This window comes from Budorcas taxicolor, chromosome 4, assembly GCF_023091745.1.
Source record: "Budorcas taxicolor isolate Tak-1 chromosome 4, Takin1.1, whole genome shotgun sequence".
Lineage (NCBI taxonomy): Eukaryota > Metazoa > Chordata > Mammalia > Artiodactyla > Bovidae > Budorcas > Budorcas taxicolor.
Genome location: NC_068913.1, coordinates 46766300 through 46782256, shown reverse-complemented (window position 1 = coordinate 46782256; position 15957 = coordinate 46766300). Strand labels below are relative to the sequence as shown.

The 15957-nt window shown below is 35.8% G+C and overlaps 1 protein-coding gene across 1 annotated transcript in view; it reads left to right on the top strand.

Annotated features, from left to right (window-relative positions):
* Positions 1 to 15957, top strand: part of RELN (reelin) — a 536555-nt gene that overhangs the window by 348418 nt on the left and 172180 nt on the right. Inside the window, exons 16-19 of the mRNA XM_052638374.1 lie at positions 347 to 456; positions 3335 to 3401; positions 13224 to 13457; positions 14163 to 14324. Coding sequence (XP_052494334.1) covers positions 347 to 456; positions 3335 to 3401; positions 13224 to 13457; positions 14163 to 14324 — 573 coding nt within the window. The remainder of the gene's footprint in view (positions 1 to 346; positions 457 to 3334; positions 3402 to 13223; positions 13458 to 14162; positions 14325 to 15957) is intronic.

Below are 15957 nucleotides of genomic sequence, written 5' to 3'. Positions count from 1 at the left end.
ACATAGAACTAGAGAACAGCAAAAAATAAGAGTAATCTTTGCTAATCAGGACCCTAGCTCATCACAGATTATCATAGAATAATATCTAAGGTCTGAGTATTGATGTAAAATTTTCTTTTAAAAAGTCTGAAAAAAATCAATGGCTATAAGATACTCTTAATTTGCTATGGATGTTTCTAGAAGTTTTATATTTGTTTTAAAATTATAAACAGACTGCACAGGTGAATTTAAAGAGTTTATTACCAGCCATCTCAAGTATAGAGAGACTAGAACATCAAAAGCATATAAAATAGATTCAAAAGGTGTAAACTGGATATGAAGCTGTTTTGTGCTAACTTTCTTGCAGGTGGAACCGAATAACAATTCCCCTTCCTAATGCAGCACTAACCCGGGACACCAGAATTCGCTGGAGACAAACAGGACCAATCCTTGGAAATATGTGGGCAATTGATAATGGTTAGTTTTTGCCTGTCATAATCACATGCATTGAAGTAGACTCTTCCTGTGCTTTTGTTCATCTGCACATACTTAATCACATTTCTAAGTCATGGTCTTGCAATTCATTAAACGCCCTTTCTTCCCTTTCTCCTTTGCATTCCGTTGGAAGCCCAGAGATGCACAATCAGAAAAATAAAGATAATGGAGTCAGCAATATTAGATGCTAGTACGCTTCAACATACATTCTTTTAAAATGCATAAAGCTCTGAAACTCAGATTTGCAGGTGATGACATGGGATAGCCTAACATTTCTCTTGAATGTTTTATACAAAATTAACATAAATACCATACTGCATGTATTAAAATGACTCATTCTTCTCTTAGTAACTACCGTGACATCTGGAATGATTCTTTTTTAGATGCAGACACCACACATCAGGAAACATCATCTCTAAAATGAAATTTCTGTGTGAAACTTTTACCTCCTTTTCAGAAAATAGCATAAAGGGAAATTTTAGAAATACATAAAATATCCTGTTGTCTTTAATTTTTAAATGAATTGTTGATAAATTGTTGCATAACAGTAAAGCCAGTATCACTCATGTTGAGTACTCACAAGAGAAGATATTTAATCTGTTGGAGTCCATGACTGTAAATTTCCTGTTTTTTTTTAATTAATAGCCAACTCACTTAACAATTCTCACTTCAGGCAGATTCAGAGATTTCCTGTTTTAAAAAAATATATAAATTTGACTGAATGGGTTATACTACAAGGAAGTAAAAGGGAGGAAAGAAATGACAAAATATCAATACTTAAGTTAGTTTAGGATAGCCACTGACTTATGTTAACTTTATAAAGTGGGAAAACCCTTTACTATTGTAAAATGCTAAATTTCTATCTCTTAACATTTTTGTTTTTCTGAATAATTTAAAAATTAATGCACAATTAATTCAAGAAGTTTCAATTCTTGAAACTCAGAAATGACTTCAGGCAAAATGATTTGCTGTTTGTTGTTGTTTAGTCACTGAGTTGTATCTGACTCTTTGTGGCCTCATGAATTGTAGCACACCAGGTTTCCCTGCCCTTCACTGTCTCCTGAAGTTTGCTTAGATTTATGTCCATTGAGCCAGTAATGCAGTCTAATCATCTCGGTAAATTTTTTAAACAATCTATATTAAACGAAGACCAATAAAAGACTCAGATTTCAAAGACCATATGAGCCACATGGGTACAAACATATAGAGACAAACACACTGTATTTGCAAAAACATCTGGAGATGAATTTGTTAAAATGAAATTTCTCCACTGGTAGACTATTTTCCATAGAACTTAAATTACCTGTTGATTAGCTGTAGGGAATGAGTATATGCCTCTGGATTGTGGGCTATGGATGACATTTTCCTGCTGTCATACTTTTCAATGGTCTTAGAATGAGCTTAGATTACTTTAGATTATCAAAAAAGTAAAGTGCAAAATGAAGAACATATAAGCCTATGAAAAGAATATTTAAATTTCCTTAAGACGTACAGTATGAGTTTAAGTCAGAAAGTGTTTGCTACAGGTCGTGAATTCCCAACACCATGCTTTGAGTAGAATGAGAAAAGATTAAAATACATGGAATAGGCATGTTTAGCAGTGTCTGTCAAATGCAGAACTAGCCACACAATCTCTTAAGTTCTGATATTATTTTATATGAGGCTTTTGCAGAAGCAGAACCTGGTTTCTGGTTTCTTCAAAAGGCAAGAGGAATACACATATATCTTCTCAAGGGAAATTTGTGTCTACTTGCCAAAGAATACTCCCCAAATCTCTCCCATTTCACTATGGAATTTCATAATTACATCAAAGAAAACAAAGGAAAAAACAGATCAATATTGAAAATTCTTAGTAAAATGAAAGGTCCTAGAGCAAAGTATGTTTGTCACCACTTTTTAGTTTGTTTAGCTTGATTACATTAGTGAAAATAGTGAAGAAAATGGATTTATCTTTACCACACTCTTAGAAAAACAGAGCCTTTAAATTTATTCTACTGTGAGTCCTAATGATTTCATAATTAGCAGGGAAAGATGACAACAAAATTCTTAGAGAAGAAAATGATAATGAATAGTAACTTTGCTTATGCCTGAAATTGAATACAGGAGAGCTCAATAACCACTGGATCTCTGATTCCACATTGGTTTTGTTCCACTTTTACACTATTTAGTGTGTTACTGATTCTAGTGATTATCAAAAGGCTTAATATCTTTAAATGTATTTGAGTCTGAGTATCTCAAACCTAGCATTCAACAATCAGGGCCCCTTTTCTCAGCATTCCCACATTTAGAATTTAGGTTTGTAATATCATTATCAGTCAAACCTACCATTTTTAAAATGCTCTACAAGTATAGAGAGGACTTTATGCTCAACCACAGATTTTAAGTCTCCACTTGAGGAAGGATAGATTAATATTTAGAAGTGCAGTGATATAGATTTTCCTCAGATGAAAATGAAATGATAGTTTTTTAATTAAATTATAATCTGTCCACTTTGTGATATATTCTTAATTTCCACCCAAAGAATATAAACTTGGTAGAAAGTTCAAGACAGAAGCACTAATATGCTGCCTGAACCCATTTTAGATGAAGAGACTGCATTAAGAACCCAAAGTATTATGTTCCTACTTTCTTTGCTATGACAGATTAAAATCTTTAAAGGATTATTTAAGTTAAAACCATTCTGGCGGATTTGTAGCCACACACTTACCTTGTCACACAGCACTCTGTATGTCAACTGGATTCCTGTGCATGAAAGAGATTTCATGGCTATTGCTTCACAAAATTGTTTCACATGCTGGTGGTGGTCTTGGCCTTTCCTGTGATTTTTGCCATCTTTCACATACTCTCTTTTGCCCTGCAGTTTATATTGGTCCATCATGTCTCAAATTCTGTTCTGGCAGAGGACAGTGCACTCGACATGGTTGCAAGTAAGCATTTTTAAGTAATATTTATACTTCTCTTTTTTGATATGTGCTTTATATACTGAAACCACAGGTGATATTAATTTGTTTTATAATTAATTAGTTTCCTTTTTACGCTTTTGAGGTTTTTCAAGACCAAAAGTAGCATGCTCCAAATGGAATTTCAGCATAATAGATTATTGAATGTATTTTGTAAGTGAAAGTTGCTTAATAAATAATTTTTCTATTAGGCTAAATTGTGAACAAATGTAGCATACTTCATGTAAATTTGTGAACAACATTTGAATTCTTCATATCTTGATGGCTGCCTTGTATGTCTTTAGTTTCTTCAATATGACATTTCTCCATAAATTTGTTCTAGTGTTCAGGAATTATATTTGAATTCCTGGCATGCTTTGTAAATGAATTATAAAAATCAACGATGATCCATAAACCTGATGTAAAAGGAAACTGGAGCAGGCCAAATTAACAGATTTGATAAGAAAATCCATCATCTTTAAGTGCTATTTGAAATCTTCCTTACTTTTGAGAATCTTTTAGGTCTTCAAAATGATATATAAAGAATTTAACATAATAATGATATTGAATATGAAGTATGAAATTGCACATAAACAGTGTAATACCTTACCCCCCACCAGACCATTGTGTTATATTCATAGCAAAATGATAGTCATGTTTATTATATCATTGTCTATAATATTTAATTAATAAAATATCCTGAGAATCCCTGAAACTACAGTCTTTGTTATACAGATACATTTTCAACAATGGATCATCTAATCTGTCTCTTCTTGTCCTCCAAATTAGAAAGTCAGTAATTAATTGCTTAATGGAAATATCATAAAAGGGGTTTGAACCTGATCATTTGTAAATTATCTTTATAAGGCAAAATACTGGTCACCACTGAGAATAGTGTCAGATTAGCTTTGTTTTTTATTTGAAGTATACTTGCTTTACAGCATTGTGTTAGTGTCAGGTGAATAGCATAATGATTCATTACTTTTGCAGATAAGATTGGTGCAAACATAATTGCGATTTTAGACAGTGAATTTTAAATCATAACTAGGCTCAAACACATCGTTATTAATCAAAACAGAAACAATTACAGTCAACACATTTTTGGCATTGAGAAATAAATTTGTTTATTACTTTAGCATAAAAATCTATGCTTTAGGATTCTACAAATTCTTGGAGAGCTTTTTCTGCCTCCTGCTCATTGTGGAAGCATTTCCCCTGCAAAAAGGTGTCAAGATGCTTGAAGTAGTAGTCAGTTGGTGAGAGGTTAGGTGAATATGCCAGATGAGGCAAAACTTCCTAGCCCAATTCATTCAACTTTTAAAGTGTTGGTTGTTCTATGTGCAGTGAAGCATTGTCTTGGAAAAGAATTAGGCCCTTTCTGTTGACCAATGACAGCTGCAGGCATTGCAGGTTTTGGTGCATCTCATCAGTTTTCTGAGCATACTTCTCAGATGTAATGGTTTGGCTGGGATTCAGAAAGCTGTAGTGGATCAGACTGGCAGCAGACCACCAAACAGTGACCATGACCTTTTTTTTTGGAGCAAGTTTGGCTTTGGGAAGTACTTTGAAGCTTCTTCTCAGTTCAGCCTCTGAACTGGTTGTCACTGATTGTTGTATGAAATCCACTTTTCATTGTACATCATGATCCTATTGAGAAATGGTTGATTGTTGTGTAGAATAAGAGAAGACAACACTTCAAACCAATAATATTTTGATTTTTAGTTAGCTTACGAGTCACCCACTTATTGAGCTTTTCACCTTTCCAATTTGCCTCAAATGTAGAATGACCATAGAATAGTTGACACTGAGTTCTTGGGCAACTTCTTGTGTAGTTGTAAGAGGATCAGCTTCAGTGACGCTCTCAGTTGGTGTTAACTTCTGACAGCTGGCCACTACTCTTTTGATCTCATCTCCTTTGCAAAACCTCTTGAACCACCACTGCATTGTACTTTCATTAACAGTTCCTGGGCCCAGTGCATTGTTGATGTTGCAAGTTGTCTCTGCTGCTTTACGACCCATTTTGAACTCAAATAAGAAAATCACTCAAATTTGCTTTTTGCTTTTTTTTTCATAGTCTAAAATAATCAAAAAATACAAAGCAAGTAATAAGTCATTAGCTAAAACACATAAAGTAAGAAATGCACATTAAAATGATGTATAACCGCATTTAAGAGTGTGTTCCAATATCAATCAGCAAAGTTCAACAAAGCAAAACCACAATTACTGTTGCACCAACCTAATATATTGTGTTATAGGTTATTACAAAGTAATGAGTATAGTTTTCTGTGCTGTACAATAAATTTTTGTTACTTATCTATTTTATATATAGTAGTTTATATCTATTAAACTGATACCCCTAGTTTGTCCCTCCTCTTTTCCCTCTCTCCTTCAGTAACCACAAGTTTATTTTCTATGTCTGTGAATCCATTTCTGTTCTGCTATATATATTAATTTGTATTATTTTTTCGATACCATGTACAAGTGATATCATACAGTATTTGTTTTCTCTTTCTGACTTATGTCAAAAAGCATAATATTCTCTAGGTCCAGCCACATTGCCGCAAATGACAATATTTCATTCTTCCTTATGGCTGAGTAACTTTCCATTACTCAGATGTGATTATACATATATATCACATGTCTTCTTAAGTAAATCATCTGTTAATGGGCACTTGAGTTGCTTCCTTATCTTGGCTGTTATAAAAGTTCTGCTGAGAACATTGGAGTGCACATATTTTTTCAAATTAGACTTTTTGTTTTTTCTGGATATATACTCAGAAGCGGAGTTGCTTAATCGTATGGTAATTCTATTTTTAGTTTTTTAAGGAACGTCCATACTCTTTTCCAAGTAGCTGTATCAATTTGCTTTTCCACCAAAAGTGTACAAGTTTCCCTTATCTCCACCTCCTCTCCAAAATTATTAAGTATGTACTTATTACCATTTTATTTCTTGTTTTCCAGTTGTTTTTGTAGTTCTTCTTTTTTCTTTTTGTTTTGCCCTTTATAGCTTGATCATTTTCTTTTATAGTTTACTTCAGTTTCTTTCTTTTTGAATTTTGTGCATTTTTTGTATATTTTTTTCATTTGTGGTTACCATGGGTTTCCCTGGTAGCTCAGTCAGTAAAGAATATGCCTGCAGTGCAGCAGACCTGGGTTTGATTCCTGGGTCAGGAAGATCCCCTGGAGAAGGAAATGGCAACCCACTCCAATGTTCTTGCCTGGAAAACCCTATGGACAGAGGAGACCGGCTGGCTACAGCCCATGGGGTCACAAGAGTCAGACATGACTTAGCGACTAAACCACAGCATTGGGTTCATGTATGTTGACCCATAGCTATGTACTTGTTTAAACTGATAAAACTTATAGGCATTTAAGTTCAAATACATTGTAAAAGATCTACATTTTTACTCCCCTCCCCTACATGTTATGTTTTTTATGCCATTTAATCCCTTTACTGTTTATTGTAGTTATGGTTGCTATTATAATTTTTTGTTGCTTTTTAATCTATTTCCTATCTTATTTAAGTGATCTTCAGTACTCACTATACATTTCCTTTCTTATTGATTCTTGCTTCTTTTCCCTTTAGAGAAGACCCTTCAACATTTATTTTAGGATAGGTTTAGTATTGCTGAATTATTTTAGTTTTTGCTTCTCTGAGAAATTCTTTATCTTTTCTTCTGTTCAAAATTATAATCTTGCCAGGAAGAGTGTTCTAGGTGACAGATTTTTCCCTTTCAGGACTTCAAATATATCATACCACTCCCTTCTGACATGAAAAGTTTCTGCAGAGAAATCAGCTAATAGCCTTATGGGTTTTCCCTCATGTATGACTCTGTTTTCCTCTTGCTGCCTTTAGAATTCTTTCTTTATCTTTAAATTTTGCCTTTTTTTATTGTATGTCTTAGTGTGGTTCTGTTTGGGTTCATCTTGTTTAGGACCCTCTGTGCTTCCTGCACCTGGATAATTTTCCTTCCTGTCTCCTTCTTTGGGTTTGGACAATTTTCAGCCATAATTTCTTCAAAAACATTTTTGATCTTCTTCTTTCCCTCTTCTCCTTCTGGAACCCCTATCATGCATATGTAGGAATGTTTTGTATTACCCCACAGATCTTATATGTTGCTTTCATTTTTTCATTTGTTTTTCTGTCTGCTGTTCTGATTGGGTAATTTCCATTATTCTATTTATACGTTCTTCTGTATCATTTGCTTGATTAATTATTCATTGCTTCTAGAAGGTTTTTTATCTCAGAAACTGAATTATCTATTTTTGATTGGGTCATCTCTGTAGTTTCCAATTGCATGTTAAAATGATCTGCGTTTATATTGCTAGTCTTCCTTAATTTAGCTGGCATTTTTATTACCAACTCTGTCTCAGTGTCTTATAGACTCTGTTTCATTGTTTATTTTTTCAGAGGTTTTCTCTTGCTCTTTCGATTGGGAGTAGTTACTCTGCATTTAATTTTACTTAACTTTCATTGTCTTAATGAATTTAGGTGAAATAGTTATCTGTAATGGCCCTGAAAAGGTGTTTTTTTGTTGAGTACATCAGTGTCTTTAGCATGAGACTAAATTTGATTTGTATGCCAGCCACATCTTTCCTCAGGGTATGCTGGCCTCTATCACCTTGATAGGGGGTGTGGTTGATATTGGAAGAGCTAGAGCCTATGCAGGGTGTGAGATGGAACTCCTCTCTGCTCTGTAACTGTTGGAGTTCTGTCAGGGCTTGGGTCTGCTTTCCAGTTGCTGGAGGGGAAAAGCTGCAGGTTGGGCTCCAGCTGGCTCTGTTCCCTTTCAGTTCAGTTCAGTCGCTCAGTCATGTCCGACTCTTTGCGACCCCATGAATCACAGCACGCCAGGCCTCCCTGTCCATCACCAACTCCCGGAGTTCACTCAGACTCACGTCCATCGAGTCAGTGATGCCATCCAGCCATCTCATCCTCTGTCGTCCCCTTCTCCTCCTGCCCTCAATCCCTCCCAGCATCAGAGGCTTCTCCAATGAGTCAACTCTTCGCATGAGGTGGCCAGAGTACTGGAGTTTCAGCTTTGGCATAATTCCTTCCAAAGAAATCCCAGGGCTGATCTCCTTAAGAATGGATTGGTTGGATCTCCTTGCAGTCCAGGGGACTCTCAAGAGTCTTCTCCAACACCACAGTTCAAAAGCATCAATTCTTCGGCGCTCAGCCTTCTTCATAGTCCAACTCTCACATCCATACATGACCACAGGAAAAGCCATATCTTTCTCCTGACACTGAGGCCTTTGGCCCAAAGGAGAGTGCTGAAGTAAGTAAGGCTCTTGGGCTTACAGAAGTCTGATGTGCTACCTGTGTTGGTATCTGCGACTCTACTCAGACACAGCCCAAGTGTGCATCCTTTTCCGTTTTCATTTCCTAGATCTAGTGCAAGGTTGTGGCATGGAGTTGGCGGAGCCAGAGCATTTGCTCAGCTGGGACAGGGGGTCAGAGCTTGTGGTTTCAGAAACTGAAGCGGTTGAACTGCCGTCAGAGGTCTGGGCTGCTTCTGGGGTGCCGTTTAAGTGCCAACAGTGACTGCTGCCACCCCAGCTGGACCATACCCCAGACCCCCAAGCCTTTCCTTTGTCCCTAGATCTAGTCTTCCCCCAGGACCTGTCTGCTGGAGATCTAGCACCAATCTGTGGCATGGAATGGCCAGGGCTGCAGCATTCTTTTGGCTGGGAGCCAGTCTCAGGGGCTCCAGTAGCTGCTCTGCCATCAGAGGTCTGTACTGCTTCCATGGTGCTACCAGAACAAGTTGACTGCCCCACCCAAACCACATCCCAGGCTGCAGGGCTGCTCCTCTGTCCCTATATCAAGTTTTCTCCCAGGACCTGTCAGCTCTAGATGCCATGCCAAGCTGTGTTGCAGAGTGAACAGGGCTGGGTAGTCACCCAACTTGGACTGGGGATCACAGTGAGGTGGCAGCTGCTAGTCCAGAGCACTCTCTGCCCTATGTGTTGGCAAGCCAGCACCCTCCTACTCCTGGCGAGTGGGGTCTCGGCTTCTGCAGCCGTTCTGTCTGTCCTAGCCATTCTCCCAGCACCCAAGGGAACTTGGGTACTCCTGCATGTAGGACCCCAGTACCTGTATACCTCATCTGTGGCCCCCTCCCCAGGGTGAGATTCCACCCGTGCAGTCCTTCCTTTCCTCTTAGACCCCTCCCAGAGGTACAGGACCCAACTGATGCCTATCTTTTCCCATTCTACCTGGTTACATGACCGCCTTTCTTACAGCCTTGGTTGTGTGGGAGTTCTGCCAGTTTCCACTTAGTTTTACATGAGAATTGTTTCACATATAGATATATTTTTAATGTGTTTATAGGGTAGGGGTAAGTTCTACATCCTCTTACTCTGTCACATTGAGTCTCAGGTTAACTTTTTTAACTGTATTCCAATGAATTTAATTAACAGAGACACCATTCTGCATAATGGAAATGTTTGTAATGGAAATATATATAAAGAATTGAAAAGTTCCCATTTTATCTCAAAACAGAATAAGCATCTCTGCCTTTTTTTAATAAAACTACCAGCTCCTGCCCAGAAACACTGACTCATCAGAACTATGAAACATCAACTGGTATTTTCCTCAAGTTTATCTTTACTCATTATCTGTAGGCAGATCATCCTCTTCTTTAGTACATTTCAAATAAAATTAACACAGAGAAGCTGACATTTTTGTAATTTCTAAAGTTGTCCTGAAAAATTTTGAAAGCAAATTATCTAAAATGACAGCTGCTTTTATTAATGAAAATAGAAAGTTCTATTTCTGAAATACCTATCTATAATTACAATGGTTACACTTTGTACCTCATTATTTTGTGTACAGTATCTCTGTTAGCATTAAATAACTTTGTTAAGGCAGCCATCTGTGTCACCCATGATGGATGCAAACAGAAATCTGAATGGCAGATGCCTTCTGGGCATCTTTTTTTTAGACACTATACATTATCCTGAATAATTGTAGCCTTTTCTTCCTGCTGAGGTCTTGGGAAATTTTTTCACCAGTTGGATCTTTAGTTTTGTCCCTGTTCCTGGCAATGTTTCTTGTAACATTCATTGGCTTTCTTCATTTGTGACTGGGCTAAATGTTTGGCCACTACCTCCTTTTCCAGCAATGTATGCCTTTCAAGTTTAGGCAGAATTCCACAGAAAAGTAATTCACATTCAATACCATTTATGTCCTTTAAACAGATCCTTGAATTTGGGCCTCTGCAGCTGTTCTTCTCCCCACTTTGCTCCCTTAGTCACTACTGTTATTTGCTACCAGGATTCCACCTCTCCTGCTTTCTAACACTTCCTTGGCTGTGTACAATCCCCAGGCCTGGTTTTCTTTTCTTTTTTTTTTTTTAACAATCAATCAATCATTTTTAATGACAAAATGGTTAGTGTTAACCCTGTGTAACATGTGATCAGAAGTAGCTAAAGACCATGGGGTGGTAACTATCAGAAGTAATACTGGAAAGAGGATTACTTACAAAAAGAGCAATTTTCAAAAGAAAAAACTGAGCATTTCCTTTGAGAAGTATATTTAATATTTTATTATTAAGCAACTGGGGCAAAAAGGCCTGGTTTTCTAAACTGACAACTTATTATCCTGATAAGCTTATTTCTGTTAGAGATGCTAATGAGAACAGAGAGTATTAGAAACCTTCCTACCCAGGTGTCATCTGTTTATCTTAAGAGTGGGGCAGGCTTCTTTCCCTGACATTCAAGGTGACTGTAATGACACATTTAAGAGTGCAAAGATGAACCAATAAGGAACATATTTGGAGTTGGAAGAGCCTCTGAACATTCCTGAAATCCCCAGTGTGTGCCAGCCTACTATTCTGCTGCAAAACAAAGGCTACAAAGGTATTATATATTTGAGTGAACTCCTTATCAGCATTCTATCCCAATTATGTAACTTTTAATTAAAGTACACTTTCAAGATGGGAAGTGACTCCAAAGTGAGTCTTCTCTAAATGATCACCAGTTTCCCCCAATCACTAGACTGAAGACGATGCATTTAATATACAGATATACATTTCCCTGAAAAGCACTCTGGCAGTAGATACTCTTACTGGGGAACATTAATTCCAACTTGTGGCCATGGTAAACCATATTGTTTTCCAATGTTAAAAATGTGTCCTCTTTAGCTGACTTTTATCCTTTTTAGAAACTTCTTGGCTATTCAGAGTTGGACTAAGTCAAAGGGATAACCTGAGAAAGAAGTAAACTGTTTGAGGTGTATTTACCTGCTCCATAAATATTGGTTTTCTTTTCCACTGCCATCCCTAATGCCAAGACAACCTTATCTGTGTGCTACAATAGTTCTTGGCCTTTTAGGATGCAGCCTCTTTGATAAAATGATAACTTAAACCTCCCAAGGAATATCCAATACATATAAAATTTCACATTTGATTTCAGGACATTCATATACTCCAGGGACCCTCTGTGAGGCTGGCATAGATCTCAGTTTCTGCATTTGTGCTAATGAAGTAGTCTGTAAGTGTTGCTATAATATCACCTTGTTGGTGCACTTGCTTTATAAAAGATGTGTTCCACAGACTCACAGACATAGAAAACAAACTAATGGTAACCAAACAGAAAAAGCAGTGGAGGAGGGACAAATTAAGAGTTTGGAACTAGCAGATACACCCTATGTATACAAAATAGATAAGCAACAAGGACTAACTGTATAGCACAGACAACTGTATTCAATATCCTGTAATAAACCATGATGGAAAATAATTTGAGAAGCAATATATATATCTGAATCACTTTTATGCACACCCAAAACAAACCCAACCTTATAAATCAAATATACTTCAATTAAAATTTCAATAAATAAAAATAAAAGGCTTATTTCAGGTTTTAGAAATTTTTGAATGCTTAGAAACCTGCCACCCACCCAAAAAGATACCCATTTAATTTTATAATGGGTAATGTAATTATTGTGAGAAAGAAATAGTGCCATACAAATAAAGAATTTGAAACTGATTCCTGATGAGCAAACTCCTTAAAATATAAGAAGTTTCTGATATTCAGTTATTGAGTCATCTGTGATGAGTTCTGTCACTAACAGAAGACTCAGGTAACTCTATCTATATTCTAGTCAGCTCACATACATACAGTACATCCTTATATGGCAGCAGGCAGGCTGTTGTGTAGTGTGTGTGAAGGGAGAATTTGCTTTTTCTCGAAGCACTGCTAATGTGGGATTCCACTGAGAGACAACACAGTTCTGCTAAGGACATCTATCTAGGTCAAGGGTGTATGCATTCCCTTTATAATGCCAATTCAGTTTGAAACTAAAATAGATTTATTTTCCAATCTTTTCTGAATATTTCCAGTAATTACTGTAGAAAACAAAGCATGTATTTTTACATTTGTTTCTAAAGGAAATTTATTCTAGATATCCTATAGAAGTATTTTACCTACAATGTTTCTTTTATAAATTTAATGAACATCATTGTGAATAAAATTACATACACATAATATAACTTTTACAAAGATTTTAAATTGGAAATATGCACAAATATAGATACATTTGCAGGTAAATTATTGGCATTGATTGAGGGCAAGTGCTAAATAAATGTTTTAATCATAATTTTGTTTTACAGCAGGACTGTATACTTTTGGAGTATTTACAGTAACTTCTCCCAAATCAAGTCTTCAAATTCAGTATTCTCCAAAAACAAATAAGCCTTGCTCACCATTCATTCAAATACTGGCTTCTGGACTTCCTCATGCCTAAAGTAAATAAAGAAATCTCTGAAAGGACTAACGTTTAGGATTTAATTTCATGGTCTCTTTCAGATGTGACCCTGGATTTTCTGGCCCAGCTTGTGAGATGGCATCCCAGACATTCCCAATGTTTATTTCTGAAAGCTTTGGCAGTTCCAGGCTCTCATCTTACCATAATTTTTACTCTATCCGTGGTGCTGAAGTCAGCTTTGGCTGTGGTGTCTTGGCCAGTGGTAAGGCCCTGGTTTTCAACAAAGATGGGAGGCGTCAGTTAATCACATCTTTCCTTGACAGCTCACAATCCAGGTGAGTTAAGGCAGAATGAAATACATACAGAAATAAGATAGCAAAGATTGAATTCATATCTATTAATTTTCTTTTTTTGTTGTTACTAGTGTGTGTGTGTGTGTGTGTGTGTGTGTGTGTGTGTATATATATATATATATATATCTTCTGATTTTCAGTCAAGATGAGAGGAAGCTTATAGTTTATATAGGGTTAATTTGCCCTAGTTTTTAATAAATTAAAAGGCTCACTATGATTTTAAGATACTAATGACTGACTAGATTTTTTTAAAATATAAAATGTTAGCATCAAAACTGTTCTTAAGCCAAGGGCTAGTTAATTATTTATGTTGTTTTATTTATTTGGCAGCTTGCAGAAGCTGATTAGATTTACCCTACATCTTCCCTTCCCCCAGTGCTTAATAATGTAGCAAGAAAATGATTGATTGACATTTTAAGTGTATATACACAAGTATATAGTATACAAATATGTGTAAACATATGGTTATATTTGTATAAATAGATGTCTATAAAATGCATGTATTGACTGCATCTTCTATATGTATTCATATATATCTTAGTGAAATTGCTTACATTTTATAGAAGAGGGATGAATGGAAACCTACAGCTTTTGAGTAGTTTATTGAAATTGGTTCAAAATTCTTTAAAAGCCACAATGAATGTTTTAAATGTTTATGCACACTAATTATAGACAGTTCATATCTAGGTTTCTCCAGTTCACATTGAGGCTGGGAAGCAAGTCTGTTCTGAGCACGTGCAAAGCCCCTGACCAACCTGGTGAAGGTGTTTTATTACATTATTCTTATGATAATGGGATAACTTGGAAACTCTTGGAACATTATTCATATCTCAACTATCATGAGCCCAGGTATGTTGGAAAGCATTTGAAAAAATGGGAGGATGATATTGCCTTCCTGAGGGAATCTTTGTTCAAGTGGTATAAGAGCCTAGATACTTGTGCATTGAGAGATGGTAGGGATAAAGATTGATGCCTCTTGCAATGAAAAACTAGCAGGCTACATTGTTGTAATCTATTTGCCCTGCTGACTTCTGGTAATTTGAAAAAATTTATTTTCATATTCTGAAATGTGTATCTAAGGGAAATATGTTTTTATATCTAGGAAAGAGAAAAATAATTAACACTTTTTTCCCTTCTGGGGAAGCCCTTTTTCAACTATAGTACAAACTATTAGAAAAGATTTTAATATAGTATTAAATTGTAAATGCTGTTGACAAATATTTCTCAGCAATATATGATAAATTATAATAAATCATATGATATGATAACTCATAAAATCTTATGACTGATTTTTTTAATTTGCATGTAACATAATTGAGTTATAAGTACAAAGATATTTTTCTAGCATATATAGCATACCTGGCAAAGATGGAGTGGAGGCTGTATTTAAAGCCCTTTCTTCAGGCCACTTCTATTTTTCTTTGGCTTATATATTTTACAGTCTACAGTCACAATTGTGAGATTTAAGTTTTACTTGAAGCAGAGCCATCTTTGGCTAGTGATAATCACCATTTGTGATACAATTTCAGATATGTCCAAAGAGTCACCTCGTTTTCTAGAACACTTTTTGACCTGCTGACTGCAATTCCTTTAAAATAGCAGAAGAGGAAGATGGGAAAGTTAAAATAGCACTAGAGTAGGTATCCCTGTGGCTTATATCCACTGTCAAATATAAAGAGCTAATAAAGTTTGCCTTCCTGTAAGTATATACATGTTAAACATGGAAAGATGTGAGAAAGAGTTGAGACTTTGGGCACTGAAGTGTGCGCTGGCATCATAGCAAAAAAACAGGGGCAATGATGATTTTATATACTTTGAAGTTTTGTCTAGAGCTATCCCTATATTTAAGTATTTGCAAATACATGAGAGCTTTTATTGATATTTTCATTAGAAAATGAGGTAGCATGTAATAGTGATAGTATTTAACAACTATTATGAGTAGTACATATTATATGTTATAAAATTTAAGAATGCACCGAATGTGTTGAATCTATTCCCTCTAGGGGTAGGCACAAGACTAAACTCAGTGTTCTCACTCAGTAGAGACATATGAATCCTAAAGAAACATTTTGTAGACTCTCCATAATAAGCATTAAAAGAAAATCTAGCAAAACTCAAGGTGGTAATAAAAAATAATGAAAGCGTGAAGAAAATATTATTGTCCTAAGTTAAATTGGCCTAAAATACATTTTTTTCTAACAAAGATAGACAGTTTCAAATTCAGTAATCAATTTGAGGCATGAAATTTAATTAATCTTTGTTGATATGAAAAATAATTATAGATTTAATGTGCTATTGCAAAGGTACGTTTAATCTTGCCTGCCATTTGACAGGAACATTTTTCTTCTAAGCAGAATCAAGGTGGCTTTTCAACACTGGGTATGTGCACAGCTTGAAAGATTAAGATCAGAGTGGAGATTTTTTTTAAATGGAGAATATGGTAGTGGTACTAATACTTTCATTCTACGTATATTGCCTCTGT